Source organism: Bombus huntii, chromosome 17 (assembly GCF_024542735.1).
Source record: "Bombus huntii isolate Logan2020A chromosome 17, iyBomHunt1.1, whole genome shotgun sequence".
NCBI classification, from domain to species: Eukaryota; Metazoa; Arthropoda; class Insecta; order Hymenoptera; family Apidae; genus Bombus; species Bombus huntii.
The window spans coordinates 211,223-234,479 of record NC_066254.1 but is presented as its reverse complement, the minus strand read 5'-3'; the positions used below and the strand labels follow the sequence as shown (position 1 = coordinate 234,479).

The 23,257-nt window shown below is 37.2% G+C and overlaps 1 protein-coding gene across 1 annotated transcript; it reads right to left on the bottom strand.

The window, feature by feature from the left end:
• Positions 1-1,801: 1,801 nt before the first annotated feature.
• Positions 1,802-22,238, bottom strand: LOC126875122 (uncharacterized). Its single transcript, XM_050637845.1, is given in 10 exon segments — positions 1,802-2,090; positions 2,169-2,347; positions 3,958-4,256; positions 4,716-4,892; positions 4,996-5,207; positions 5,600-5,695; positions 6,537-6,676; positions 20,600-20,746; positions 21,110-21,563; positions 21,617-22,238. Coding segments are annotated over 10 exon segments (2,472 nt in total). The 3' UTR covers positions 1,802-1,944.
• Positions 22,239-23,257: the final 1,019 nt, after the last annotated feature.

The window sequence follows — 23,257 nt, the reverse complement described above, 5'->3', positions numbered from 1 at the left end:
AGCCTTCGTTCAGAAAGTGGAGGAAATTGACGTTGCTGCTAATTGGTCAATCTCCATATCGGTGGTTAGAAAAAGATGCTAGCCGTCCTTCAGGGAAGGTTGCTAGCGGGAAGCGTCGTTCGTTGAAAAATAGATCTGCCCTATCTTCCCGTAGTTGGGACAAAGACTGTTTGTCTGTTTGAGAGACTTTAGATAACTAAATCTTAATATTTATAACGGCTCTCGGGCTAGTTGATCATGTACTGTGGATACGGTATCTGTCGGTATCTGGTAACCTTCATACCCGAAGAATAGGGTCTGCGTGTGGCGAGCCACGGGACAGAAATCGTTGGAATGTTTACTGTCGCGTGTCGCCACGAATATTTCTTTTAAGGAGAGTTATAGAATTACTCCATACCTTTGTTAGACAAAGCGTTCATCCCGTGACCGCGGCTACGTTCGGCGACTGACTGTCGCCTCGAGCCCAAGCTCATTATCACAACTCTCGAACAATTACAATCGGATTGAATAACTACAATTGTTCAATTACAGCTATAGTAGACTCTAGGTTACAAGGTTGCGGGATTATCCAAAATTCCAAAGGCTCCGGTGTTCTTTCATCTCCGACATATATATTTACGCGGAGGAAATTCGCACGGACGCCAGGCCGCTTCTGGGGAAAGCGGCGTGGTAGTGTCGGACTCCAACCGACTAAAACCTCCACGATGACCGTCCCGGCTGCGATCGAGAGAGGCCCGGGAACCGGTGCGAGCGACACAACAGCCCCCCCCCCCCCCCGAGCGCCTAATACAGCCACTGATGGAGCGGTATGTGGCCATGTCACATTGCGCCTCCTCGCCGGAGCAACCGTGACCGGTTCCCCTACCAGACTGCTTGGCGGCCCCGAGGCGCTGAGCTGCCAGCTCCAAAGCCCGAATCTCACCGGGGGGCGCGGCGAGCCCAGCGCGCTTCGCCAACGCCACATGGAGTTCCCAGGCGATCACCCATCCAAATCTCGGTAATATCTGACATTCGGTCATGTTACACTAGCTAGAAAAATTTACCGATTGTCCAGCTGGACAAATTGTAAAATACAAATTATGATTTAATGACGATTATGTGAATATGAAAAGTAGATTCTTTTTCTCCACTGGAGATCTCCTTTCTTCTTTCATTTCTGGATTCATGCACGATTCACGTTCAGAACTGTTGAGACATGTATAATTTTCTGTGCTGGACTAGGTTAAGTGCGTAGTAGAGATACTTGTATGCGAATATCAGTGTGTGGAAGTATGTGTGTCCGAAGCGTCTCGAAAACAGATGAATGTAAACTCCTCGTTCGGTTAAGATCCGTCGAAGGGTCGGTTAAGGGTCGTCGAAGAGTCGGTTTACAGTCGGGTATAGAAGAAAGTGCTGAGACGCGTGCAAATGTGTATCGATAAATATATAAGGAATCGTCCATGAAATAAATATATCATTGTTTTAATATTAATCCTCAATATAAATTTAGTGTTCCTATAACATTATTTCGGCCTCAAAGATCCACAATTCTCAACAAGAACATATCAATGATATACTATATATGTATATACTTTAAACATAAGCAAAAGAAGAAATAAGTAACTAAGTAACTAAAGCAAAAAGATAGGAAAAGCGCAACATTTTCGAAAAAGCCGAATTTCATGTTGAATTTGTACGTCCGACGAGGACTGAGAAAATGTTCCATTGGTCAGCGTATTACCTATTTTCGTTATTACCTTTATTCACAAAGAACTTAAATTATAAGAACAATATGATAATGAGTGAAGTACCACAGTAAAAATTAAATATTATTATTGCTCCAACATTGGTTCTTATATTGGAACATTTGCTGATTATAATTTTTGTCATTTTTAAATAGACAAATACGAAGATTATAATACATCTTCCACTTACAGAAACTGTTCTAAACTTCTCTAACCATCCTTAAGTTTCATTGTTCTGTGAATTTTCATACGTCATCAAGAACGGTCTTTCCGAAGTAGGACACAGAAATTTTTCAAATAACGAAGTGAGAAACCTACTCTTGTTACCAACTGGTTCCAACAAATCGTTCCACAGATTATTCGCATCTTGGGAAACACAAAACATTTCTGATTATCAACGTAACACTCATGAAATAATTGTATAGTTTCATCTGTTAAACTCACATAGTGCATGTAGTTTTTGACTCCAATGAAAGCAATCAGCATTAAGATATGAGAAGTCGGCAAATCCATCCTCGGCTAGAGGTATTTTTGCATGTTCCAGAGTCGGTAAAATTACTACGGTGAAGTCATTTCTATGAAATTCTGGATAATTAGCGACTTCTTCGTCAATTTCTTGCCACCTAAAAAAATGAAACAAACTAGCTTATTCTTCATATGTATATTAAAATATATATCAAAAGGTACTTGAAATGTGTTAGGGAAATAATATCGCATAAATGTGAAATAAGAAAAATAAGCTGATTGCAGTGCGAAATGTCGCACCGCGCTGAGACAGAAGTAAAATGCCTTTGTTAGTTACCAGGACTTCGCATTTTTTCAGTATAAACATCTCACATTTTGGCTTCGTAATTACACTTCGTGATCATTTGGATTATCATAGTAACTAAAAGTTCGTAGTTTTTTACAAATTATGTGGAATAATCCACTACCAAAATTAACGATTTCCGATACACGGTATGGTAATGGAAAGGTGCAACACTTTTTCAAGATAATTAGGGTAAATGCCGCATTCCTAATCGGGATTGACGCCATTGATTTAGTAAAGGCTAGAGGTGAATTGAAACTGTTTCGAACTGAAGGAGAATTGTCGATGATTCATTTACGGAGAGAAAGAAGGATGAAAGTTGGGGTATTTACACTGGGTAACACTGAGTACCATTGCCGTCACCGCGTGTTTTGTCAAACTTCTTCGCATTTACATTAAAAACAAAACATGATTTTCTGGCTTTATTGAAGCTGTCCTTAGCAAAAATGTTTGTTCTATCGCGTGCTAGTGTTAGATTCTCTTGTAGACCTTTAATTTTTGAAATAAGTTGGAAAATCTAAGCAAAAAAATGACGCGTTCTATGCGTTCTTCTCGCTTTAATCATTATCTACACATATTTAAATGTCTATAATACCATAACAGTACATATCATTTAATTCAAGAGAGCCACAATATTTTTTGTCCAAAACACATCTCGATAGCTACTAATGTAAATAAACAAAACATTCGCGAAGTTGCGAATTTGAATTTTTCTTACATTTTTTCTCAAAATTGAGTTTTTCAAAAGCTGTGCGTTCTAGCAAAAAATGGTTGGCCAATTCGTATTTAGCTCAAAAGTGTGTACATGAATTACTTGTTGAAGGTTGCAAAACTAAATGCATGTTCAAGAGCGCAATCCGTATTGAATGTAGATCGGTCTTTCAATTAGGCCGTCGTTAAAGTCTGATGGCAGTCAGCCTCCTCACGGTGCGACGACTGAATTGTTCAGTATTGATACTTTTCTAGAATAGGGTTCGGCTTTGTATAGTTTTTGACAACCGCTGATATATGTAAGACTTGTGCGTTCAAAATGTTTTTTTACGTTTTCGAGGTAGTTAGAATAGTAGTTAGGTAGGATAAGTATTAAACAGTTCGCCCGTCAAAGAGATTATTTGCAGGTCGCAGCGATGTGTTTATAGACACGCAACAGTAGATGTGTAGTCACACCATGCCTTATAAGTCAGATTCAACATAGTAGTAGCAGCAGCTTTCTCTAAATATTTCGGAAACTAAGTGAGTTTACCCCCTATAGGAAAAATGTTGAGTTTCACAACATACTTAAGTTTCATTAAAATGGGAATTGTAGCCCCTTTTATCTATAATTACTAAGATTAAATATAAAGTATGATATAACAAAATTCTTGTAAGTGTTTAATCCTCAAGCACAAAATATTTAAAAAGTTAAATTCGGAAAATTATACAAACCTCTCAATTAATTTATAATATTCCGGTCTTCGATCCCTAAATTGTAAAGCAAACATACATGAGCATTCAATCATGGATGCCAAATAGCACAGGAATGACTCTCTTCCTTGGTGTGCAGCAACCAGTTCCTTTAAGTGAGATGGTGGTATAAGAGCAACAAAAGTTCTTGGTAAATTGTCTCTTAAGATTCTAAGAGTATGAATTAAATCTATTTTGTGATCATTTAACATAGTCCATGGAGAAGAAGTTGCACACATATTAGAGCAAAAATCATTACTTCCAATCATCAACGAAATCGACTGGAAAACATAAAAATGTAGATATTATTGCGTAAACGATTAAACAATAAATGAAATTATACTTGCATCTTATACTTGCAATTTCATACTTGCATCTAATCTTTTTAAATTGTAATTGTAATTTTTAATTATATTGCAAGTGTGTTTCTAGTGAATAAAAGGTAATGTAATTAACTTTTGAAAACAGTTCACCAGAACTGCAGTGAAATACTTCTCGAATTATAATGCCAATAATTTCATTATGATCTTTATTCCTTATTAATGAACGTATAAAGGCCTTGTCTAATTTTTATTTTAATATTTGAATAAAAATGGTAAAGGTGAATAATTTAGATTTTATGTGAATTTATGTTCCATTAATCAGTTGTTAATTTCAATGATCATATGCATATTAAAACACCACTTGTCATGTAGTAAATATGTATAATATATAATTACTTTGTCTACCAACATACGAACCTTCCAATGTTTGTTTATATCTACTCTCGGGTCAACTTTTATTTTATTGACCAGATATGTCGCCATGAAAGTCATATCTTTAGACATAGCTCCAGCTTCGGCGACGTTTAACTGCGCAGCTGGATCAGTACTTATAGCGTCTCCAAGTGAATAACCTATTAATTTAGGATTGAATTCCTGCATATAGAAAAATCGGACTATGAAAGATTTCAGTATTCGCATTTATGGCGATAACACAAATCGTGTGCGTAAACAATGCAGATGTAAAATATGAACATACTTTAAGAATATTAGGGAGAGTCAGGTACTCTCGCCAAGTTCCTTGACCGCCGATACTACCCACTATGCCTCTATTTTCAATGTTCACTTCGAACGTATAAATCGAAGTAACTCCAGCGCCGATTGTCACGGAATCACCCATTGCGGCAATAACATCTATGTCTCCTGGTTTTAAATGGTGAACCGACTCGGGAACTTTTGGAGACCTGCCGGCTAAACAAATTAAAGTAAATACATTAGAATACATGTGAACTTCAAAAGATAAGCATCAATTTTACTATTCTTAAACTACAGTGGGGTGAGAAGCTTATAATGTTATATATCTTCAAAAATGATATTAATAGGACAAGACTATGGATGAACTCGAAATCACATTGACATTCTTGTGGCCATTACAAATTATAAAGAACAGCGTCCTTCACTGTAATTTCCTGCTACAGAAATTTACCGATTGTCCCTAGGATAAATTGCAAAAATTATTGGAAATAAAAGAAATTTGCGATTTAAATTGAATAATGATTTTAAAGAATAAATACGACGATATAATATTTACAAGTGATATCATGAAGTATTTGACAATAATAATCATAAATTTGGTTAAGTACCTGTTACATTGCAAGGAAAAGGGACGTCTATTGGAACTTCCTTTTGAAATTTATATTTATTTCGTAATTGAGACATTCGATCGCCATTTCTTGTGCCTACAAAATAGTTATTTTAAAACAATTTACAAAAATACTTCATCTGTGATGAAGCATTGCGCGCGATATGTCATAATTCCGATCAAGTAATTACAACGAAGGATTTCAGAACTTTTACAAACGTTATCGAATTCGTTCTTAATTTTAGATATACAGATGTATGTTTTCACTTCTTAAATTTAACGTGCGTATTTAAATCGTCTAGAGTTTTAATAGTATGTGAAAACTTTCGTGAGCTACTGTATATTTTCAAGATTTATGCTATAAAATAAAGGCGTTCAGTGGCGAGGTATCAACTTTTCCCGCGCAGCCCGTCACTAACTTAACCAAAACCCAATTTCCATCTGAAATCACAATCAGGTTGCTGCCTCTTGTACTCGTATAACAAGACTGGCCAGTATTTTAAGAACAAATGGAAATGGACATTTTTTGATTTCACATTTACCTAACAACTCGTCACTTTTAATACACTTCAGGACTGCTGTTTAGTTTCGTTACGAATTTCGAAATAAGTACTGTTTGCAAAATTCCTCATCTCAAGAACCAGAAGAGGGTGCCACAGAATTCATAGCGCATGTTACTTGAAAATATAATCTCTACAATATTTATATGTTAAAAGAAAAATGATCCGTGCTGTGCAAGTTTTTGTCTACTTTTACCGAAAAAAAATTTCGACAACTTATCATTTTATCACGAAAATATATATATTCACAATAAAACATTAGTCTATGAAAAATAAGATACACAATATTTCAATTCCTCCAAAAAGCATCTCTCTAACCAAAAGAAAGTGATATTATTGCATAAAGACGTAACACGAAATAAACTAAAACAGACGTACCGTAGGATTGCGTTAACCAATTACGATATCCACGGTAGATGGAATTAAGAATCGACGTATCCAAGGCAGTTCTTTACGACATGGTCAGTACGCATAATTCCAATACAAGGCACAGATACAGCTTCTTCATCGTAAGTTTTCTTGCACAATCAAATGGTCACTTTTACGTTTCCACAGTGATTTTTTATTTTTGTTGATTATAAGAATAAAAAGATATAAGTTTTTTCGATGACTGCTAACTGTGGCGCGTATTATCGAGGACCTTGATAGCACCGCATCCAGTCTTAGCTGTTGCTAGTTAAAGATCGTTATGAACACTGTTCGCACTCATAAAAGGTTTGAGTCTGTTATGCTACATGATCATAATGTGAGATAAATTGTATTCTTAGATTCAGATACTCCCATCTCAATTATTTTTCTTGCTTATGTATTTGCATTTACGTCGTTAACAAGGTCAGGAAAATTAATAAATACGGATAGGCAACGCCTGGGCAATTTTATTTACATATTATATTGTCACGCCCCGCGCTGCGTACGCGCCGTAACGTAGACTAAAACTACCAATAGCGCGAGTGAGCGTCTCATTTTGAGATTCAAATAAACTTTAACAATTTGTATAGAAACCAAATTCGAGCCTCACAACCCCCACGGAATAACCCGTCACATGACGACCCCTCCACGTTAAATCTAATTATAAATAAGCGTAGCGACATGGAAGATAGAGAGGTAATTCCTTAGTTAAGAGTAGTTAAATCCTCAGTTCTGTGTGATTAGTTCCACAGTTCTTGGTGATTAGTTCCTTGGTTCTTGGCTATCAGTTCCCCAATTCTTGGCGAGTAATTGCTTTGTTCATAGCGATTAGTTCTCAATTCCTTTAGCTGTTAATTTCTCAGTTCCTTTGTCTTTCAATTCTTTAGTTTCTTAGTTTTTCAGCTCTTAGTTCCCTTAGCTCTTAGTTTTTGCTCTCAGTTCTTAAGTTCTTTAGCTCTTTAGTTCTTTAGCTTTTAGTTCTTTGATCCTTACTTCCCAGTTCTTGTCAGTTTTGTTAATCAACGTGTTTATATTTGTCAATTTGTAAATTATTGAAAATCAATCAAATTGAAATCTTGTAATTAATAAGAGTAAAAAAATATTGCGGACGATTGTAACTTCGAGTATTCGAAATCTCAACGACAATTCTGTCAATATCCAATTAGAATACGAATAAACATTTGTTGTGAAGAATATTTGTCTAATAATATATAGCGGCACAAGAGTTAGAATTCCATTCAAATCATGTTGTTGTTTTGCTTCGGAGTATGAAGTTCGTTAGGTTACGTATAATGTAAGAATAAACAAACTGCGAGCAAAACAACGTCGCCGCTACATGTAACCGTAAAACAAAGACAAATTTGAATCTTCCGACTTCCCTCTGACTACTATAAATAAACGGACGCGATCGCAAACGGATTATTATAAACTGTGATCGAACGACGTTACACACACCGTTTTACGACTAGGACATTGTATTGACGATTTTAAATACAATAACGATTTTACATACCTACTAGTAATCTCATCATTCAACCTCCTACAAATATAATAGGATTAAGCGAATATTTATTTTCACCAACTTTGATCCTGTCCCGTGCCAGTACCCCTGCGCGTAGCAGGTTAGTCGAAACGTGGAGATTAATTGCCAATCGCATTAAACATCAGACAACGTTACCATTTAATCTAAATTCAAAAATTAACGGCAACACAACCAAAACGAACCAAACAAAAACGTAACAATATAACGTGTATAGACTACCGTTATTTCTTATTGTACTTTAAGCATACTATAAAAATTGTATAACAAGAAAAAAGATTTGAAAGAAAAATTTTTCTCAAGAAAAATGTTACAGATGTTGCTTTCCTTGACTTTCATACGTTAAATATGATAAATTCAAGTTAAAATATCTGCTAAATTAATATAGTTTTGGATAAAAATAGGTTAATACTTTTTTATAGAGAATGCCGAACTGGATTAACGTATTAAAAGGCATATGATTTTATTTGAAAAACCAAAACTGACTTTTGCATTTTCTCTAAACCTTATTACCACATTTTTCAGTCTTTTAAATCCTAGAATCCTTATGCGAAGCATTTTCCCGTATTCTCTGAAATGAAAATATTTAAATGAACGGAGTTAATACGGAAGATGTTAGTTTCTAGTTCGTTACTGGTTGCTAATTACATGTTTATTCGTTGATTGCTTTGCCGAGAATTTTTTTATTTTTTTAACATAACTTATTTTCTAACAGGGAACGTCATCATTAAACTAATTTATAATAGAAAAAAATAATTTTACGTTATTCTAATCGAAAGTGTATTCTATTTGAAGTTTATTAAAGTTGGCACTCCTGATTTTCAAATTTCAATATTTCAGTAATTTCAATATTAACTGTTCTCTTACGTTGCCGATTCTCCTTACCAGCTGTTGGGTTTCGTCTGTCCATCGTGCCCTTCTGGCTGGTCCTTTCCCGGGGTTTTTACCTAACCTCGAAGTCATCAGGTTTACAGCTCGAGGAGAACATGTAATTCGGAATTTCCTAAAAAAGGGATTGGGCCTGTCCATAAACGGATGGCCACTCAAAATTCCGAACACGAATTATGATACTTGAATTTATACTCACTTTCTTCAATCGAATGTCGTGCTCGAAGAGAGGAAAGCAATAGCTCCAGGTTTTGTAGTATTAAACCAATTTAATTGTATAATTCGATAAACAGTAACATAGTTACAGTTAGATAGTTACAGACAGTAACATAATATCACATCCAAGTTGTTCAATTTATATCAAGAGCCGGTGATGCAAAGACAAAGAAATATAATGTTTGTTCGACATCTTTTCTGTTTGCGATCGTTAATCCGGTACACTTTTACGTGTTTCCGTTCCCTATAAATATAATTTTTCCTCGTATTCCTCGTATATATATCGGGGTTGAGTCAAATCCCGATCACACTAATCTAATACAATAAATATAACAGTATAAAAAGTTCTTGACAGTTTACTTGCTTAAATTTTTATCAGTGTGTAATGCAAATGTGAAAGGAGCGAAGAAAGCAGAGGAGAAAAGGATCCCAAGAGCTTCCGTTACCCTGTTATCGATTAACGTTTAAGTCTCATTAGGAAGTAAGTATACGTACAAAGACGCGTATTTATTTTCCATGTAGAACGTCATAAAAAACTTCCTGTTTGCGTCGATACGTTACAGAGCGGGTTACACACTGGCCTAATTGTCTCACACAACTTCCTCTCATTTATTCCGGTAATTGTTATGCATGATCTTATAATAATAAGATTTTTCGATACTTCCTCTGTCGCTGTGTGTAGAAACAACGATTAATGGATATATATGTTTTTCCGAAGATGAACCGGAAGCACATATACCAACAATCCTCATTGCTATTGTATATATTGGTTTTGTTCCATTTGGAATTGTTTCCTCGTTATTGAAACTACGTAAAACGTAATAACCTAATAGATACTATAGAAACAAATATAATATTATGTAATATTTTCACAAAGTCAATAACACACACATGGGATACATTGGGATATTGCAAAATATCGCAAGACATTGTAGAAAATGTAAGATATCGCTCAAGACATGGTGAAAAACATCACATAATACATTACACAAAATTTGATCCTTAGATTTAATACATTCATGATGTACTTGATCGGTCAATAAATATTTATCCACAGAAGCAGGTTTCTGTTGATCTTCTTGCTCTTTTATAGCTCTCGTTGTTGTTTTTCTTGCTCTCTTCACTGAGCGTAATTTGTCTTTTTGAGTAATTCATAGGTTGCGTTGCGATTTTCTAAGGCAGAAATACGTGCAAGTGTAAAATTCTATATTATGTTAAATTCTATTTATAATTTTGTAGAAGTCTTCAGTTTTAATCATAATTCAAATCGCTGCTATAATGAATAGATAACGTTGCATGTAACACAAAAAAGGTAAGTTCATGTGATCCCCAGAATGTAGTACGTGAAAAGACATTGCATGTTCTGCCTATTCTGTACTTTGTTTGTGTTGTCAGAGACGAAGTTTCCTCTCTGCTACACAATCGAAATTTGATATGCGCCATCTATGAGCTGCTGTTAGAACTAGAGTTAGGTATAAGCGATTACACAGTGGCAGATTCGTATCATCAATCATTACAGGGTTTGGTTTTACGTGAAAAATAATCATTTACGTACCATAACACTATTCGCATATAACAAATATTACAAATATAATTATTACTAAAATTTACTTATGTACGGCGTTTTTCCATGGACTTTAAATCTCTACGGGGCAATTACGGACAGAGTATTACTCTAAATCAAACATCAAATCAAACATCAAGCATACCATTCGTAATGAGCTAAAAATTTATGTCTATTTAACAAGTCAATGGGAAGAATAAGATATCATGAAAGTCATTGCATCTACAAAGAGTCTACAGCTCTGTTTTCTGCCGAAAATAGCATCTACGTGATCTAGTTTCAACGCTTAATTTTCTATTTAAATATTCTCAATATTCTCTACCTATACCATGAGTTTGCATTGCTTGCGATTTAATTACTTTATGTAATTGTATTTTAAATGTCTTTTAGTAGCTTTCGTTAAATATTTTGTTAAACTGGTTAGTTAAATTAATACAAAGTGTCTAAAATTCAATTACATGTTTATTTATCGTTACAATTCCGTGTTATTTATTTTCATTTAATGCAACAATTAGGAATATTCATCAGTCTCTAATACAATTTATCATCGGTACATGACTAATTAATTTTATCACGGTTACAGAAAAGAGTATATACAGACACTCTTATAAAATTTAAATTATACTTAATAAAATTTGCAATTCAGATAGTTCACGCGACAGCACTCGACGTAGCCTAGACCTTCGTAATCTAGACATAGACCAGGTTATGTCATGACAAAGCCGTAGAAACCTATCTCGACGTAACAGGTAAACGTGCCAAGGTAAACTATACAAATGAGGATTGAGAACACAGACTGTAAGAATTCAAGACCAGCGAAGAACTATGTCGCATAAATGTACTTGTATTTGGTGACACTATATAGCTATCCCCGGTAAAAGAACATTGTTGTTTCGTACAACTACAGTTGTGATTATTACAGTCACATTGCAGATATTAATTCTTGGTACCAATTTTCAATCTGCGAACTCGTCACGAATACCATATAAGGCAGAAGGACGATACAGAGCTTATCGACCTATTAAGTAATTTACGATTTCACGACATAACAATTCCTCAATAAGAAATACTATGCGAGCGAAGGAGAATTCCTGTATTCTGAGAGTTTGTAGTTGGTGCAGCATTAAGAATATTCCCGACAGCATTTAATGGACGAAAATGATACAAAAATGAGATAGCATAATCACATTGTATATACATTACTTACTCAGTAAGACGAGTTTCGCTAGATATGGAAAATGATCCTCCAAGAATGTTATTTCTGCAAACGTAAATAAATGCAGCGGAATGTTGCATACAATAGCATTAGCTGAGAGATCACGAAATGTTACGACGAAACGTGTCAATTCTGGTGGTTTGATGAACGGCGCAACGGGAGTCGTAAAAAAATTTACATCGTCAACACTTTGAAGAAATCAACTGAAAGACGGGGCATTCCCGGACTCAGTGCTTATAAAATTTAACGACGAATCCATTGAAAGCAAATTCAAAGACATCGATGGCTACATTCCGATATCTGCAACATTTCAGGCGATGAAAGGTTATGAAATTAACGTTAAACGCAGAATGTTATCCCTTATCCTAAGCTGTAGTGACTGTACATAAATTACGAGAAACTACACCAAACAGGGCTGTAATTGGTCTTGGCAAAAAGAATTTTTCAAACGACCAAATCTACTTTGCTCTTAGTCGTGTTAAAACGTTAGACGGCCTTGCTACATCTGATTTAACGCCTAAGACATTTATTAATGAATCCTATGACGAAAAGGTACTTGCAGAAATGCAAAGATTACCAGGACTTTCTTCGCCAAAAAACAGCTGAAGCCTACTTTCTACGACCAATGTGTCAAGAAACGACCCAAATATCTTTGAAACGAGGAGTTAGTAATAAAATATACGAAACAAGTCAGCATTGAATGACAAACCTATATTTAGAACCGGGCGATGTACTCTCCCAATGAAAATTTTGTAAAACAATCGCCCAATTTCATCACTTCCAGCAACTAGTTTGTGAGAAACGGTGGGATACAACCGAATGAAACGACGAATAAGACAGTTCATTTGCAATAACGATAAGAATAAAGAAATTGAACAAATTTCACAAGAGAGACCAATCATTAGACTATCTCTACAAGATGCAGGATGTTTTATCCCAACTGGTTGATCCAACACAGAGCGATCGATACGCATATATAAAAATGGTCATGACTGCTTGACTGACTACTTGACAATAATCATGCGTGAAAAATTCTTTAATGGGATCAACGGAAGACATACCCTACGCGAAACATCTTAATATCAGTTCAACGATTGCAGAGCAATCACTGAAAAATTAACGCAAAAAGATTATATCACGAGACCAACAGGAGAATATGCTCTATGAGATGCAACAGGAATCGTTTTGGTTCATCAAGCCGTTCCATGGAAATCGATAGACATACACGAAATCGGTATATCATTCATCGGTGAAATTAATGTTTTAAAACAGAACATAGTTTAGAATAAACAAATCGGAAAAGTTTTCTTAACAAGATTAACGAAAGAGTATATCCTACAAGATGCATGAAAAAAAAGGAAAGAAAAAGATATAATCATTGAATTAGAAGTCCCCTCTCTCGAAGTCGATATAATATAAATATCACTTAATCGGATAAAGGTTTATCCCAATTAAAATATTTGTAATTGTTATATTTATATATTATAACTATATTATAATTATATCATGTTGCAGATAAAGGAACATGTTTAATATACTGAATATAAAGTATTTTTTTCACACTTTCTTGTACACTTCTTTTTATATTGGCCTTTACAATGAACTTTCTTTCAAACGTTAAATATAAAATTTTGTTATTCTTTGGTAATTTTATCATTAACGCATAACTGAACAATCTCTCCACGGATACAGAAGAAGACATTGGTGTGTTATATCAAAGAAAATATACGTCGAATCAATGGATAATCCTTTAACATATGCAAATCACGACTTTCGTGGAAGAAAATTTTGTGATTTCTAATTCTGTATTAATAGAAACTCAATTATAGATTTCAGATTGTGACGATCCAAAGTCGAAAAGGTCATCATGTGTGGTATCAATATCCTCTGACGGTCCCTAAGGAACATAAAAAGGAGAAGACAAGTTACGTAAAAAAATAATACTGCATACGTTATCGCAATAATAATAAGGAAATTATTTTATCTATACGTACTTGTCAGCAACAACCGTTTCAAGTTCTGCATGTAATTGTGGATGGTGACTCGTTTCGATGTAATTCGGCCATCGAGATTTGAATTATAAAAACGAGAACGCTATAACTGCAGTTTACTTAGCCTCAATCGTGGCAAAATAAAGAGATGATACCAATCTTGTATAGGAACTCTTCAATAATCCTTTAACTAATGGCGTACAAAACTTGTATTACCTTTTATTAATGTTTCTAACCTTTTTCTAAACACAAAACCGAAAACGCAATGCCATAATGTGGCCCTTTTTCTCTCTGGATGACATCTAAAACTTTTACTAGTGGTGTTTGCAACGAGATCGCATAGGAAATTCCATCTTGCTATTCCCGTTCTGTTCAAAGTATAACTTTATGTATTTTGCATAATTTCGGCAAATTTAGGACGTGCGGTACATTTCCGTAATGCATTGCATTTGGACATAACGTTGTTGTTAATTAAGTTGTTAATCACATTTTTCACACATTACCGTCACGCAATCAATTGTAGTACATAGACTTAAAGACATGTGTGCATGTCTAAAATGTTGTGATAAACACGGTCTGATATCCAAGGTGAAAGATGCATCGTCTTCAACATCAGTTAGATAATTTTCATCTTCATGATTCCTGATGCAGATGTTGCCGATGATCTCTCAATGTATTTATCACATTGAAAAGTATCTACACCAATGCTAAATGATATGCTAAACAAACGAAATGCATTTACGGAGCTACCAGCATTGTCTATAATTACTGTCTGTATCATACTAGAACAGTGGCAACACTTGGCAACATTGTATACCGCTGAAGCAAAGTGCCTAATGAACCATCTATATCCCAGCGGTCCTTCCGCCGAACGTTGGAGAAGAACGCGCGGCAACGGTCTCGAACGCCTAACAAACGCGTGGATAGTGGGGATATTGAGGGGCAACAAAAAGAAAAGATTCGAATCCGATCGACGGTTAGGTCTGAACCAGGAAGTGAAAAGGTCGCGTTGTAACCACGCAGCGAGACTGAGTAGCGAAACCGAGAGCGATACGCGACGCGATCAAAAGAAGACACTTGTTAATAAATATATTGTTGATCTAAACACCAAGTGATTATTTGACGCGCTACACCCAATATCACCTCAGAACTTTAATCGAATTCTAAGTGAATTTGACGAAGAATATCAGCAATCTTATTAAAACTGTGTACGCCTTTGAACTTCATACATGCCAAAGTTGCTGGCTGCCGCTCGAATGCAATTCAACCTAAGCAACGTACAATGACACCGAGGAAACTCTTTCTTCTATTAGACCACGCATTGGCTGTAATGCATATATACCGTATTTCATGTAATTGTTGCTTTAACTGAGTAACCGTGTTCAGATACATCTCACTTCGTTCGACCATTCGCGAAGAGACGCGATCGCGAGGAAGCGCGCCAACGGGAATCGTAAATTCCCGTTTCGATTATGAAATCGATGCCACGAAATGATCGATCCTCTATTTCGGTCAGGATGATAGAGATGGTTGAATTGATTATAACACTGAGGTAACAGGTTACAATTCACGCTTTATTCCAACAACTTGTACACATAGACAGTGACGCTTGGTGCTTATAGATATAAGTTAAACCGATGACTGATTTAAAGATGCAAAACCTGTGCTGAGATGTTAATTGATCTAACGATGAGAAACCAGTGCTGATGTGTTGACCGATCTGTAGATGATAAACCAGTGAAGTTCGGTGACGATGCTGTCGCAACAGAAAAATCTTGCTGGGTGTTGGTCGCCCCGCCACTGATCGCTTATGGGTGAAAATCTCGGGAAAAATGGGAAAGCCCCGTTTCCCTACTTTTTTTCCTGATGGAGCAATAACCATAAGGAACCTCTTGACTTGAAGGTGTTTTATACCAATTAACGGGCTTAAGCGTAAAATCGAAAAGCTTAGATTTATGACAGTTCTTTATGATTATTGCGGTCAGACTAATTATATTTGCACAGCTAGTGGCCTCATCGACCGAGGAATGGATTCCGTGTTACGCAAAGAGTCACCGGTCGTAACAGTCGCATATCGCTGTATTTAGTCTTATTTTGATCATCAAAATTTCACAAGTACGTTAGTGAAAATTTAATTTCAAAAAATTCTAAACAGTAAAAAGATTTCTCTGTTTCATTAGTATTGTCTCGTCCAATGTCTTGATGATTCTTGACTGAAATTCGTGATCTAAATTCCGCAATTAGATAGTAAACTAGAAGTAGAAACGATTCTATTCCTAAAGCTAGTGACAACGAAGTGTTACACGTGGCGAACGTAGAAAAGAATAATGCGATTGAAAAGGAAAGAGAAACAGGGACTGTGAGTCGAAGTATTCGGCGACGCATAAAATATGAAGCTGCGTAATAAGCTGAGACCTTTTTCAGCTGAAAAATCAAATTTTCTTATTTTTAATACCCACTGAATAGAACTTTTACCAACTGTTTGTTAGATGTTTCCGATTAAAATGGCAAAAAGCATGATACAATTCGTAGCATATTTGCTTATGCTGAATGTTATTAAATGCATATTGGTAAATCAATATAATTCGTATTGCACCGTGTTTAGTCTCATTTTAATCAAAAAGATTTTACAAATACGTTGGTAGAAGCTTAATTTAGAAAAAATTGAAAAGAAAACATACGTTATCTCGATAATATCTGACATGAAGTAAAATGCTACAACTGCAATGGAAAGCACCCAGCTAGCTACAAGGGCTGTGTAGTCAGAAAACAATTGCAACGTAAGCTGTTTCCGCCGCTTCGAAACAGGACGCACAACAACTTTTACGGGCAACAGGATAGCACAGAAACTGAGACAACAACAAATTTACAGCATGTAATGAATAATAACCACAGTAACACCAACACCGTTGGTTGGCATTGTTTGGATGTCAATGACATCATCAACAAATATTGGTTGGGGAGGGGGGATTCTCTGTGCGTGTTGATTTGGCAGCGGGTCTGCGATTCCATAGCGTCGTTTGAGGATTCCAATACGGCGAACCTGTTGTGAGTGTTTATTTGTATTTGTGGCGGATCGGTATCAATAGGACGTCGATAGGTCGAGCCGCGGGTACCAACCGCCAACACTAGAGGGCTACGACGACAACGGGTCTGTCTGTCTAACTCGCTAGCGGTCGAATATACGAGCGATTGATACAAATACCGCACCTAGCGAGACTCCCTCTACGTCTAAGGCAGGGACTACCGGGCATAGCCTTATTGACGAGTCCACCGATAGTCCCGGGACGAAACGCACTCTCTCTCTCTTTTCATCCGTCACATATTGTTGACTGTTCGTTCCGGATGTCGTTCGTGTTTGTTTTTGATGTTTCTATCTTTCGCTTTTTTGAATTAATGGCATCATTGGTACGGGGGGATCTGCTGCACTTTTGCCACGGAGGAGGTAGCGCGGGGTAGTTATGACTTTGCTCAGGAGAGCCTGGTCGTGATTGCTGGGCCATCATCGAGCTAGTTAATTCAGAATGAATAACTAGTCGTGAGGCTATGAGGCTAGTATTCGGGTTAGGGTTAGGTGCATGGGATTTTCTTCTCCCTAAAGGATAGGAAACTCTTGGCTGTGTTCACTTTCGACGGTTGAGCGGCACGTGTTGTTTTCGAACTTCACTGGGTACTACAGACACGTCTGCACGCTTCGGCACTCAACAGCGAACTGATAGCTTTCCTTAAAAGAAATATTTGTAGCGGCACGCGACAATAAACATTCCAACGGTTTCTGTCCCGTGGCTCGCCACACGCAGATCCTATTCTTCGGGTATGATGGTTACCAGATGCCGACACGTCTCCACAGTACTTGATCAGCTAGCCCGAGGGCCGTTATAAACACTAAGATCTAGTTACCTAAAGTCCTTCAAACAGACAAACAGTCTTTGCCTCAACTAAGGAAAGATAGGGGAAATCTATTTTTTTCGACGAACGACGTCTCCCACCAGCAACTTTCTCTCGAGGGCGGCTAGCATCTTTTTCTAACTACCGATATGGAGATTGACCAATTCGTCAATTTCCCTTATTTTCCGAACGAAGGCTATCCCCGACGAATCCGATGATCTCGTGTCCTTAGACACATCCCATCATAGTTTTCCTCTGTGGCATCGTCGGGACGGAAAGTCATTCTTTCTTGCGGTCCCAATTTTTTTAATTATTTATTTATTTACATTTTACAATTTGTCCAGTAGGACATTTGGTAAAATATTATAGCTTAGTGGTATAATAATATAACATGTGGATGGCTACCCCCAGTGGGATACCATCTTCGAATTTGATTGATTTATTTCTTTAGTGTGGTGAGTGTTTGTATGTTAGGTTACGTCCTTTGTGAGATCTGTTGGGTGTTTCCTTTTTAGTCTTCTTTTTATGTTTGTTGCGCCGATCGTTTCCGCTGCCAGCCGGTTGGGGTGCGTTGCCATTCTTTCTCTGTACCTTCTTGCATTTCTGTTAATCTCCTCCTTGACCGTTGGTATTTCCAGGTCTTTCCGAATGTCCTCGTTTCTAACGTACCATGGCGCGTTTGCTATTGTTCTGAGTATTTTATATTGTATTGCCTCTATTTTGGTTATCTGGTTTGGTTATTCCGTATGTTCAGATTGGTTTTATGACCATATTATATATTTTTAGTTTGTTTTCTATGCTTAGTTTGGATTTTCGACTTGTTAGCTAGTACATTTATCACCTTGCCATCTGTATTTTGTCTATTGTTGCTTTAATATGCTGTTTCCATGTGAGTCGTGCATCTAGGTGGAGTCCTAGGTATTTGACTTGCCTTGTTTGTATCATGTGTGTGCCGTTTAGTACAATGCTTGGTGGTTTCTGTTTTCGCAGTGTGAATGTAATGTGTTTGCATTTTTCGGGGTTTGCTTTGATTTGTTTTGCTTGAAGCCACTTTTTTATTTTTATGATATGTTCTTGTAGTAATGTAACTGCTGTTGCAGGGCTAGTGTGCCTGACTAGTACAGCTGTGTCATCCGCGAATGTCAGTATTTTGCTATTGTTAGTTGTTGGTATGTCGGCCGTGTCTAATGTGTATAAGATTGGTCCTAGGACGCTTCCTTGCGGAACTCCTGCCTTGATTTCTTTAACTTCAGAGTATGTGTCTTTGATTTTTACTATGAAGCTTCTGCTGCTTAAGTATGATTTGATTAGTTGGTATATCTGCTCCGGGAACTGTTTCCTGATTGATTGGAGTAGGCTAGTGTGGTTTATTTTATCGAATGCTTTTTCGATGTCCATAAAGAGTGCCGTGCAATATTGTTTTGTTTCCAGCGCCTGTAAGATTTCATTGACGAGTCTGTGCGTTTGTTCTATTGTGGAGTGTTCGTTTCTGAATCCGAATTGGTGATCCGGTATTAGTTGATTCTTCTCTATTATAGGTTTTATTCAGTCGTAAATTACTTTCTCTAGTATCTTAGAGAACACCGGAAGTAATGAGATTGGTCGGTAGGATTTGGTTTCGTGTGGGTCGTTGTCTGGTTTGGGTATCATTATGATTTGTGCCAGTTTCCAAGATTTTGGAAAATATTGTATTCTTAGTATTGCGTTAACTATTATTGTGATTTGTCTTATCGCTTTTGGTGGAAGGTTTTTCAAGATTTTGCCGTTAATTAGGTCGATTCCTGGTGCTTTATTATTTTTTGTTTTCTCAATTATGTTTCTGATTTCTTGTGCTGTTGCTTCGGGTATGGTGTAGTTATTGTCAGCTGGTGTACTAGTGGTTAGCGCATCTTCGTCCGTATGACTATTGTGGTTGCTGTTGTTGATGTTATGTGGGGTAAATGTGTTGCATAGGTGGTTTGAAAATTCTTCAGCTTGCTCTTCGTTGCTCCTTGCCCATGTGTTATCTGCTCTTCTGATTGCTGGTACCATTTTTATTGTCTTCTTTATTTTTTTTTGTGGCTTTCCATAGAGAGTAGTTGTAGTTTTCGTGAAGAGATAGTGACTCGATGAACTTTGTGAACTCGTTGTTGTTGTGCTCTTTTATTTTGTTTTTTATTTCTTTTGCGAGTTTGTTTAGGTGTTTTTTGTTTTCTTTTGTTCTGTGTCTTTGCCATTTTGCTTTCGCCTTTCTTTTTTCTCTAATTTTTTCGAGGATGTCTAGTGGAACTGTTTCTGTTTGTCTGTTGGTTGTTTCAGGTATAGTGGTTGCCCTTGCTGCTTCTTGGATAGTTTCTGTAAATGTTGTTACTGCTTGATCGATGTGTTCAGGTGTTTTCAGTGGGATGTTGCAGCTGATTTTGCTCTCTATTATTTCTTTGAATATTTGCCATTTAGTGGTTTTATTGCATAGCGTCTCTGTGCTGCTGTAAAGGTTTGTTTCAGTATGTAATTATTATGATCAGAGGTAAGCTCGAGGCTGGGTGCTATGTTTAGTTTATTTGCGTTTAGTCCCTTTGTAACTGCAAAATCTAGCAGGTCAGGTCTGTCGGCCAGTATGTCGGTCTTCCTGTGGATAATATATTGAGGTTATTATTTCTAATGTATTTTTCCAAGGTTCTGCCTCGAGGTGTGGTGATTCTTGATCCCCATAGTGTGTGCTTTGAGTTATAGTCTCCAGCTGCAATATACTTGTCACCCAAGTGTCGAAAGTACTCTTCCCACATTTGCGATGTAATTTTGTGCCGCGGCGGTACATATACTGCTGGCAACTGTAAATGGTTGCTGCTAGTCTGTACAGTAACGGTGGTTGCTTGTATATGTTCCTTACTGACCTGGCTGTGTAGGCGATGTTTAATGTCGTTTTTTATTACTACTGCCGTCCCTCCGTGTGCTTTCCCTGAGGGACGCTTGGTGTTGCATATGGTGTAGTGCGGTATTTTTATGTAGCTTTTTATTGTGAGGTGTGTTTCTGAGACGAGTAGTATATCGATGTTATTGCTATACAGGAATGTTTTAGTTTGTAGGCCGTTAGAGTTCCAGGCTGCTATTTTAAGCGTGTCTATTTTTATTTTTTGCTCATCATGTTAGTAAGTAATTGTAACACGACTGTTATCTGCTGTTTGCTGTCTGAGGAGTTCGTTTTGTTCGCTTATAATTTTTGTGAGTATTTCGGTGTTTTTTATGGAATGTTTTATTAACTCTTTGATTTCTGTAGTACCGTTGCTGTGGTTGTTCTGTTCTTGACTGTCTAAGGGTGACGACCGGTTGACTACTTGCGCGTAGCTTCGATTTCTAACGGTGTTGATGTTAGTGTGGTTATTGTTCATTACATGCTGTGTATTTGGTGTTGACATAGATTCTGTGTTGTCCTGTTGCGTGTGGAAATTGTTGCGTGTCCTGTTTCGAATCGGCGGGAAAAGTTTGCTTTGTAGTTGTTTTCTGACTACGCAGCCTTTGTAGCCGGCTGGGTGATTTCCACCGCAATTGTGACATTTTACGTCATTTATTTTCCCCGGGTGTGGGCAGTTTACTGTTAGGTGCTTTCCTGCGCATTTGACCCACGCCGGGTTTCTGTTGCAGTAGTTTTTTGTGTGTCCATATTGTTGACACCGCAAGCATTGTGGTATGTCTTTTTTATGTCTGGGTGGCTCAACTGTGATTATTGTTTTGAGATTTTTTTAATTGCAAATATTTCTTTGTTGTTACTTTTAGGTTCTAGCTCTATTAGGAATAGCGGTAGTGGTTGCTTAGTGTCAAATCTGGTTATATTGTTTATCGTTCCTACCTGATGTCCGATCTTGGCCAATTTCTTGCATATTTTGTTTGTATTTGTTTTAGGGTGTAGACCTCTGATTACTGCTTTGTAGCTTTTGTCGGATTTGGGTTGATAAGTGTGATACCCAGCGTTTTTTCCCTTTAGCGCTTTTGTTACTTTCCTGTAGGTTTCTGAGGTATTAGTCTGTACTTTCACCTGATCCAGTTTGAGCTGTTTGATAGTGTAGTTTTCTTTTCGTCTCGTGCTGTTTAGCAGATCAATGAGGGGGTCTATTATTTTAGCGTCTATGTAGATTGGTGGTGGCTTGGGAGTGTGTGTTCTTGGTTTTTCTGTAGGGTCTGTGTCCATCTCTTCTGTCAGTGAGCTGAAGGAGTTTTGTCTAGGAATTTCTTGTAGCCATTGTTGTCTTTCTGTTTCTGTGGTCCTCCTATCGTTTGTGTTTGTGTTTATTTTTCTTTCTTTTCTGGGAGTTACAGTCTTCCAGCTTTCGTTATATTGTGGTAGATCCTTGTTGATGTTGTCCTTTTCGTCGTCTTTGTGTATGATTTCCATCTCTATTTCGTTTGTATTTGAGCAGTCCTGTACTTCACTTGTTGGTTTATTTCGGCTTTGTGACAGTGTTATTTGAACGTAGGTTTTGAAATTTTAGTCGCGCATCTGCTAGGCATATGTCCAGGTGTGAGCCTCCTTCTGACAAGAGGGTAGCTCGGAGGTGTATAAGTTTGTTTTGTAGTGGATGCTTTTATTGTCTAGCCAGTTTCTAATGAAGTTGCCTCTCGTGTTGTTTATTTCGTTTTTCCAGCTCGTATGTTTTGCGTTAAAGTCGCCTGCTATTATATAGTAGTTCTACGGTTTATTGAGCTGTAAGAGTTCGCAAAGTTTATTGAATTCGTCGCTAAATTCTTTCTGGTTTCCGAGGGTTGCGTAGGCTACAGTGATAAACAAGTTTTCCTTATTGCTTATTTTTATGATCGTTGTTTCTAGGATTTTGAAACTTGTTATTTTGTCATTTAGAATTGTTTTGTGTTTTATGGGGTTGTTTTGAGGATTGCTGTTCCTCCTCCTTGACTGGCGTTCGGTCTGTCGTGTCTTATCATGGAGTATGTTGCGTCGGGCAACACTGTACCTAGACCAGGCCACACACCGCGGGCCAGACGGGAAACAGATGTCCGCTCATCCTTGCTGCGTACCCGCAATATTCTTAAGGACCCATCATAAATCCCAGTAATTTGCTAGCTAAGGTCCTTCAGACCCAAAAAACACTGTTTTCCGAATCATTTCTAAAGACCAGTTCGCTGTGGAGTGCCGAAGCGTGCAGACGTGTCTCCAGTGTAGTCCGAAAACAACACGTGTCGCCCAACCGTCGAAAGTGAACACAGCCAAGTGTTTGCTATTCTTTCGGGAGAAGAAAATCCCACGCACCTAATCCCAACTCGAATGCTAGCCTCATAGCCTCACGACTAGTTATTCATATTGAATAAACTAGCTCGATGATGGCCCAGCAATCGCGACCAGGGTCTCCGGAGCAGACTCGCAACTACCCCGCGCTACCTCCCCCGTGGCAGAAGTGT